The sequence below is a fragment of the Sceloporus undulatus genome, chromosome 6, assembly GCF_019175285.1.
Source record: "Sceloporus undulatus isolate JIND9_A2432 ecotype Alabama chromosome 6, SceUnd_v1.1, whole genome shotgun sequence".
In the NCBI taxonomy this organism is placed as follows: domain Eukaryota; kingdom Metazoa; phylum Chordata; class Lepidosauria; order Squamata; family Phrynosomatidae; genus Sceloporus; species Sceloporus undulatus.
The window spans coordinates 24537706-24546849 of record NC_056527.1 but is presented as its reverse complement, the minus strand read 5'-3'; the positions used below and the strand labels follow the sequence as shown (position 1 = coordinate 24546849).

Below are 9144 nucleotides of genomic sequence, written 5' to 3'. Positions count from 1 at the left end.
CGCGCACCCTCTCCCCCCTCTCCTCTGGCCGGCGTCGTTGCCCATTTTGTCTTGTATCACGGCGGAGATTGTGAGTCGTCCTGCTCCTTCTCCTTTAGTACGAGGGACAGGGCTATGGTGGCCCTTTGCCCTCGCCCTTCTAATAGCTTGCCAACTGCACACTTGGCTGTTTTCTTTGACATAGACACTGCTTTGGGGCCTTGCCCTCGTGGTCGTTGTTGCTTGACATGGTACAGTACAGAACAAAGGTGTGTTTTCATTTACCGTCTGTTAAGACCTGCAGTGCCTGCGTTGCTACTCTACTTGGAGCATGACTTAGGCCAACGCAATGCAGTATGATTTGCGGTACGGTTTGCATTTGCTTTTATTCTGTGCGAGGACCGTCGGCTATGCCAGTCGTTTTCTCAACATCGCAGTCTACTACTTTTTTACGTCTCTAGACCATATACCTTGGTTCAGCAAAGTCTACACGACCTCCTTTCATATATGGCGTCGAGAGCTCTCTCTGCGTTTTTTTGGCCTTCCTTTTTTGGCTGCTAACTTCCGCGTCACATATAGGCCCTGCGTCAATTAAATCTTTAAAATCGACCGTTAGCCCGTGACTCTAGGTTTGGATTAGTTTACATAAATCCCAATCTTGTCTAGCTTATAGTCTGTAGACCGATGTACCTCCACGAGCTCTTTTCTAGTCCTATTCCATCTTCTGTACCTGTATCTGCTTGTGAAATTATGCTCTACTTGCGTATAGTCATTACCTATGATTTTCTCATAGATGCTTGTTCTTCTTCCTCCTACACCAAGTCTGGCCAAACTGCTACTTCTATCTGACATTTGCGTTTTATATGATCTTTGCTCCTTGTGGTTCTATGTACATGCTGTCTCTAGGTATGTCTCAGATTTAGGTAAGCCACGTATAAGACAATCATATCTCTAACTATAAAATATGATGAACAAGCAAAAAAGTTAACTTCTTCTCCAAGTTTTCTTATTCAGCTCTCTCTCTCTGCTGCTTGGTAATGACAGCTCTCTGATAGCAGTCTGCATTTTTTGACAGGCGTCAGAAGTTTTTATTATTAGTATTTTTATTTTATTTAATTTTTTGCAGGCAGCTAAATAGTGGTGATATAAAACTTCTGTAAGATCTCTGTTTGAATTTGGTATGATGTTTGGCTTATAGTTTGAAGGGCTTTGGAAAGCGTTGGATGGAGACTAGAGTTGAATACTGACTTAGGTTCTAAATCCTGTTGTCTTGGAATTTTGTGTTTCAGATCAGATAAAACTCTCCAAGACATTGTCTACAAGTTAGTGCCAGGCCTTTTCAAAAGTAAGTCAAGACAATTCATCAAGCAACCAGATTTTAGCCCTACTTGTCGTTAAATCAGAGTAAACTAAATTATAAATATGTGTTCTCATTAGATGAATGAAAAGAAGAAGAGACTTTTATGCTGCTCATCCCTCTGCTGATGGATAAAAGCATGCAGTTTATTCCTTGACTTAAAACTGACACCTTTTTAAAAAATTTGCCCAATATACAGTAGAGCTCATGTCAGATTTCAGGGATAACACCCAGTATATAAGTTTTTTAAATTGTTTTTCTACTATACTAAGAGCTGCTTTAGTGTTTGTAACAAAATAATATTAGGCCTGAGAGTTGCCCCCCCCCTTTTTTTTTTTTACTGAGTTTTGTTCTCATTCTTTGAGATTTCAAAATGTAAATTTCTGTGGAAATTCTGTGCAGCTGCCAATGGCTCTAATGAAGACAGAGGAGAAGTTGCGACGAAGACAAAAGGATTATAACAGATGAGGAGATCATAAGCCTATCCATCGAGTTCTTGACCAAAACAGGCAAGTTGTCAAAGCACTATTTCACCTTATCTGTACATTCATAGATTCCCTGTTCCCTCTTGTAATTGTGCAAATCCTCTTCCTAGAGTGAACGGAAAGGAAATAAAGAAAAAGAGAAATCCAAAGAGGAGGTAAATAAATATTATTATATTATTATTATTTATTATCTTATTATTATATTATTATTATTCCTATCCCTTCTTCAGAAAATGAAAGTTTAAATCTTTTTGAGGTCAAATAACTTAGATCAGAAATTCTTTTTAACATATTTTATGTTTTTATTTGTCCCCTAAAAATTAAGCTCCACAGGCGGCTCCTGTGGAGATGGTTACCCTACTTTCTTATCAACAAATTAACAGAGCTGTGATTGATGTTTCAAACACTCTTTCGAATTGTGGGGCCATTTCCTTCTCCTCTCCTGAAAAATATATTTTTAAGAGAGAAAGTAATTTATAACTACTAAACCCTGGAAAACAACTGATATGTATGATTTGTATTTTGACTTTCTCCTGTTCATAGTTGAGCATCTAAGTTCAGTTCTTTTTGGTTCAGCAATAAGCATGCTGTTTATTGTATCTAATCTTCATGCATATCCTTATCTTGTATAAAAGACTGGGGCTGATAACAGCTAATTTTTTAACCTTGTGCATTGTTTCTTCAACACAATATCCCACCAGGTGAATGACAAAAGATATTTGCGCTGCCCAGCAGCAATGACTGTAATGCACTTGAGGAAATTTCTCCGGAGCAAAATGGACATACCCAATACTTTCCAGGTATTTTTTACTTTCTTTCTCTCTTTCTCTCTGTACATGTGTGTATTTGTTGAATTTTTAATAAAATCTGGGATATACACGTTTAACTTAAAAGCATGCTGATTATTTTTTTACCCTTCTCAGAAGGGGAGTTCAGTGTTACACACTGTTGAAAACTAAGTATTTAATATTATACAGGCGTTTGGAGCATGCTTTAGTTTATATATAAGACATTCTATTATCAATGTAATTATCTATTTCCAGAGAAGGGAAGGGCGAGATAAGTATCCTAAACTGTTTTGCCCTGAGCTGTGAGGTCCTCCTTTCCTTCCTTGCTGAACATTACCTGCTTTGAGGTTAAATGTTTGAAGTCTTTTTCATACTAAGGTTGCTTAATAGCGTTTGCTAATAGTTTTAGCTTCTGGGTTTAAAAGCAGCCTCATCCAAACCTTAAAATAAATGGCCTATTCTGCTGGGTTTTTAAAAGGCCACCAACAGCTCCCTAAAACTTAAACCGTTCCTAGAGGAGAAACTATTGCCAAGTTTAATATGTTTAGGGTGGGATCCAGGTTTACCTACTTGGAGTCAAAGCCAAACCTGTCTCAGTTGAGGCAGCAATCTAGAATCATCCTGGTTCCAGTGTGAGTGAGTGGAATGTGTGGGTCATGCCACATATAGTTGTAGTGTATAATTCAAATATATAGCCTTATTAGTCTGTAGAATCAGTATGTAGAGAGATCTTGGAGGAGCTTTAAGACTAACTGAAAGAACGAAGTTGGCAGCATGAGCTTTTGTAGACTTAAGTCTGCATCCTCAGATACATTTGGTGCATTTGATGGAAGTAGACCAAATGCATCTGAGGAAGCAGACTTAAGTTGACCAAAGCTCATGCTGACAACTTTTTTCTTTCTTTCAGTTAGTCTCAAAGCTCCTACAAATGCCATCTGGACATGCTAGATATGCTGTTTTGAGGCGGTAGAAATGTGAAAATTAAAGAAGGGAGGAAAGATTGATTGTTCAGGGTTTAATCACAGTGAATAACAGGCTAATAAAGGGTATACAACATTTAAAAAATACAAAATTAAAGCTCCTACAAAGATCTCTCTACGTACTGCTGTGTATGATGCCAGCCTTGTGCACACACACACACACACACACCTTGGTTAACTGAAGTGTCCTGATATTTCTTCACCAGATCGACGTCATGTATGAAGAGGAGCCTTTGAAGGACTACTACACTCTGATGGACATTGCCTACATTTACACTTGGAGAAGGGTAAATACCTCTAGAGGCCTGCAACAAAGGGGGGAGGAGTTGGGCCACAGGGGTGGGAAGAAAAGGGCATTAACCACTCATGCTTCTTATGTTCCCCTTCCCTTCTCTTTTTTGGCAGAACGGCCCCCTCCCTTTGAAGTACCGGGTGCGGCCTACTTGCAAGAGGATGAAGCTTGGCGGCCACCATGGCTTGAACCACAGCGGAGACCTGGAAAGTGACTCTGGGAGCGAGAAGGCCAGCAGCCCTGCCAGAGGGACCCCTTCGACCTCCTCCTGCCTGCTCAGCCCCAGCACCTCTGTGCAGTCTCCACACCCACAGTTCCCCCACATCTCTAGCACTATGAATGGCACCAGTGGCGGGCCCACCAGCAACCACCACCACGCCTTCGGCAGCAGGGCCCGCAAGGCCTCCGTCAATGGCTCCTCTGCCACTTCTGGCTGACCCAGCAGACCCAGCAGGACAACCACCGAATGTGTGTGTCTCTCTATCTCTCAAGACTCAACAGTCCCACCATTTCTCTAGAGCGCTCTCTCTATCCTGCTCTTGTGTCTTCTTCTCTCTCTACATGCCATTAAGCTTCATAGATGCTAATCCCAGCTGTGGCAGTCCTCCAGACTATTTTCCAAAGGAGTGATACCTGAACGTTTCTGCACAAACACACACAGAGACACACCTTTTACCTGCAACACCCCTTTGGATATTGTTTAAAGCGGTGAGACTTCGAGGTTGGATGCTTCCTGTGAACTCAGGATTGAAAACCAAACAAGTGTGTTTCTTCTTAAGGACCTGGAGCACCCAGATAAACTGAGGAGGAGGAAAAAGAAGAAGGGTGGTTTTGTTTTGTTTTTTCCTCCCCATCCTCATCCTGTTTCCTGATTTGGATTTGGGACATGGATGCAGCTCAACCATGGGATCTAGTTTTGCTAAGCCAGACTGACTTCCTACATTTACACTTCTCTTGGAGGGTTTCTTTGCTGTTTTGTGAACTTGTGAAAGCAAGTGGATTCTTCCTCCATCTGCCTCCCATCCTGCGAAGCATCAACAGGACCGGATTTAATATGCATATATGGACTATGCATATAGGTAGCCATGTCACTGTGAATAACAAATGTCTTGCTTTATTTTGATTTTTTTCCCCTTCTTATGTTGCATCTGTTTAATAACTGCAGCTGCAGAGGGAGATAAAGAAGAGGGAAAAGGGGGGAGGAAGAAAAGGAAAAAGGGGAGGAAATAAGAAGAAAGAGAGGAAATAAATACAGGTTCATTTTTTACAAGTATTGCTGCCGTTTGTTTAAAAGAAAAAATGAAAAAAAATACACATTTTTGGTAAGAATCAGATGGCTTTTTCTCCTCTCCTCCTTTGCATTTGCTGATAACGATGCCGTATTGATCTTTGACAAAACAAGGAAGCAGTATTGTATGATATATTTATAAATACTATAAAGAAAAATATTATGTGGCTAAATTTCCAGACTGGTTGGACTCCTTGGAGCTCCTTTGAAGGCCGAAGGGCCAGAAGAGCAAGCTCCAGTCGCCCTTTAACCTGGAAGCAATTGGCAATCTCCAAAAGGATTTCTTTTTTGTTTTGTTTTGCAGGCCTTGTCTTGTTCCAAGTATAGCATATTATTGTTATTATTATCATTATTTTTGCTTTATACACGATGATGATGATGATGATGTGACTCTTTTAACTACTCTGGGGAGGGAGAGAAAGGGCAGGGATTGAAGTAGTAGAGGGACCTTTTTATTTTTTGTGGGGTGGGAAACTGGTTTTAAAAAGGGTTTATTTGTTTTATTATTTGGTGTGATGGCTTTGTGTCCCCCCCCCCTTTTAAAGAATTTTTTTAAAAAAGCACAGCAAAATCACACACAAACACACAAAAAGAAGCCATAATAAGTGAGGGAACCTTCCATTCATTCATTCATTCATTCAAGAAAATCAGCCAGTCGGTGGATGAAGGCTTTTTAACCTAAATTTGTTTTAATATATATATATATATGTTTATGTAATAATGGTACAGTACTAACTTGGTTAAAGATTAACAGGTACTTTGATATCTTATAAATAAGCTGAGCGGAGTCCCTTCTGCAAAAGAAAACAGGCTTCTGAAGAAGGCATGGAGTGTGAAAGAGAAGGATGTGTTTTCCTTGTTGTTGTTGTTTTGTTTTGTAAGAGCCCCAATAAGTTTTCAGTTTGTGCTTTACTTTGGTCAATCTTTTGTGTATGCCTGGACAGGGGTGTGTGTGTGTGTGTGTGTCCTTCACTCATCAGTTACACATTTGTGAGGTTTATTTTTTTCAAATCCTATTACGACTCTTGTTTCATGTTTGTATGGAGAAACTGTAGCTAAAATATTTCATGGTCTCCAGTTTGCAAAAGAAGCACAATTCTATGGCTTTGTCTTGCTTACAGTCATTAAATCATTACTTTTGCATACCTGGTTGCTACTTTATTGTGAGGTTTTAGTAAATGTCCACCTTCCCATATGCTTTCTAAAAGATAAAAGTTTATTCAGGCTTCTGAAGTCATAAACACAGGGCCTGGAATGGAAAAGTAACCATTATTTTACCAAAACTGAGCTTGCTGCCAAGGAAGGTTGTAACTGAATGGCTACTTAAAGGTGGATGCAAATCCATTTGGAATAAAATAGACTGAATTAAAGCCAAATGTATTCTGGACCTGGCCTGAAAAGGTTTTACCCTACAGTTGGATCACCCTCTAATTTCTAATGTCGACTAAAGTAATATTCTTCATATACAAGGTTATACATTTCTATTCAAAGGTAATTCCAAGGGGGCTTACTTTCAGGCATGTGGACAAAGTGATAATTTGTGATACAGGTATTAACTTAGTCGGTTTTAACTAGCTGACTGGTTTAAAAAACCCAAGTGGAGATGGATCTTAGAAGGAAAAGAAAGAGCATAGCCATTGCCAATGGTGATGCAAAATGCGAAGTCAGGCCAGAGAATGCCTCTCCTGTATCAGATTAACTTTCCAGAATAACTAAGGAACATGCCTTTCCTTAATTATATCTTACCAAAATAAGGACCTCCAAGTGATGGATTGTATAAATATCCCTAGATTCGTGCAAAGTACATTACTGGAATACACCCCAGAACTGTTATGTCTACTAAGTAATACTTTAGTAGTGTACATCTGCCCAAATTCCCCGCTCCATCAGGAGAGAAAGGAATCAATCCTGTTATGTCATAATAAAAAAGACTTTCTCCTACTTCGGATGACTTCTGGAAAAATCCTCAACTATATATTTTTTTTTCTTTTAAAGAAGGGGCAAAGGGTATAAAGATAACTCTCACACCGGTGGGGCTACTAGACTGTGTGTCTTGGCAGCCTTCCCCCGGCTTTTAAAAACATATATGAAACAATTCACACAAAGGCCAACATTGAACCCCCGAAGTAAGGAGGCAGATAAATCAAGTCCCGGTTGGCTTATTTTGGATCCGGTTCAATAAACGTCGAAGGTTTTTTTTCCCCCCCATTTAAAGAACTGGCCAGGTATTGGCCTTGATGGCTTCTGGGTGGAAAGGAGGGCGATGAATTGCACATGAGCATCGCTTCTGCTGGAGCCAGCCTCCTTCATTTCAGTGGAGACTCACCCTCCCTCGTCGCATCGTCCTTTGGGGCTTATACAGATGGTGGGGTTGGAGGTGGGCTCCCCTCTTTGAAGATAAGCCCACCCAACCCCCGTTTAAGAGTCTCAACACTCCCCCCCACCCCAAGATCAGAAGCAAGTCCTGAAAAGTCTTGTGTCGTTTCCGAAACATGGGCTCTTTTTAGCAAGGTTTGTTCAGAGGGTTGTGTTGGTGTTGTTGGTGTTGTTTGGACAGGTGAGGCTGAGAGAGTGTGACTTGCTTAAGGTGACCCAGTGGGTTTCCATGGTCCAGCGGGGATTTCAACCCTGATTTCAACTCTGATTTCCAGAGTCGCGGTGTAGTGGTTTGAAGGTTGGACCATGACTCTGGAGACCAGAGTTCCCACCTCGGCTATGAAACCCACTGGAGGATTTTGGGCTAGTTACATTCTCTCAGCCTCAGGGGAAGGCAATGGCAAGCCTCCTCTGGACAAGTCTTGCCAAGAGAACTCCGCGATAGGGTCGCCCTAAGTCTGAAACGAAGGCACACAACAGCAGCAACAACAACAAAGTCTAAACCACTACACCCCCTTGGCTGTCTTCAAGGGGATGTGTGTGTATGTGTGTTGTGTGCCTTCGAGTCGCTTCCGATTTATGGCGACCCTATTGTGGGGTTTCCTTGTCCAGATTTGTTCAGAGGAGGTTTGCCATCACCTTACTCTGAGGCTGAGAGCGTGTGACTCCGAGGGGATGCCAAGTCCCATTGACAGAAACACCATTTCTTTTGAGAAGTCGAAGGCTTTCACAGCCGGCATCCATAGTTTTGGAAGGACGGGGCCACGTGGCCCGAAAAACCCTCACAGAAAACTATACAGTTTCTTTTAAGGGTAACTTTAGTCTCAAGAGAAAGAGAAATAGTTCTCGGACACAGTGTTGTTGTTTTCCCAAATGCACATCGTGAAGGCGACCATACAGGAGAGTTTGGGTCAAATGACGTGCTATTATTAGCAGAACAATCCTACACGTGTCTCCTCGGAAGTAAGTTCCACTGAGTTCAAGGTGGATTACTTCCATCTAAGAGTGAGTGTATGTATATATCTATAAGATTGTGACCCTGCAGCTCTGTCCTGTAGGGTTCTGCCCAGAAGTAAGTCCCCTTGAGTTTAATGGGACTCATTCCAAGAGTAGCGGGCAGGAAAGGCTGGGTCGCAGCCCCCAGCGCGGCCTTCCACGCAACCTCCTCGCATTATCCCGAATGATCCCCCTGGGAAACGGGGGAAGGCAGTTTCGTGTCCAGGAGGCCCTCCGTCGTCGGGATTTCCGAACACGGGAAAGATCTCCAGAGGAGGAGGAGGAGGAGGAGGAGGAGGAGGTGCTTAAAAGGAATGCCCCAGAATTCACCAGCACAGAAAGGGAAAACGGGTTTTAACTCTGCATAGGAAGGGACCAGCATAGATCAGCAAAGAAGGGGAAACTGGTTTTACTCTGCAGATAAAGAGACCAGCATAGACCAGCTTAGAAGAGAAAACAGGTTTTATTCTGCATAGAAAGGGGCCAGCATAGGAAGGGAAAACTAGTTTAACTCTGCTTAGAAAGGGACCAGCCTAGACCAGCAAAGAAAGGGAAACTAGTTTAACTCTGCTTAGAAAGGGACCAGCCTAGACCAGCAAAGAA

General features: G+C 41.8%; 1 protein-coding gene across 1 annotated transcript; it reads left to right on the top strand.

Annotated features, from left to right (window-relative positions):
* Positions 1-663: 663 nt before the first annotated feature.
* BMI1 (BMI1 proto-oncogene, polycomb ring finger) lies at positions 664-6314 on the top strand. Its single transcript, XM_042472012.1, is given in 9 exon segments — positions 664-800; positions 1269-1328; positions 1417-1464; positions 1737-1771; positions 1774-1849; positions 1934-1976; positions 2523-2621; positions 3796-3876; positions 3995-6314. Coding segments are annotated over 9 exon segments (903 nt in total). The 3' UTR covers positions 4319-6314.
* The last annotated feature ends 2830 nt before the right edge of the window (positions 6315-9144 follow it).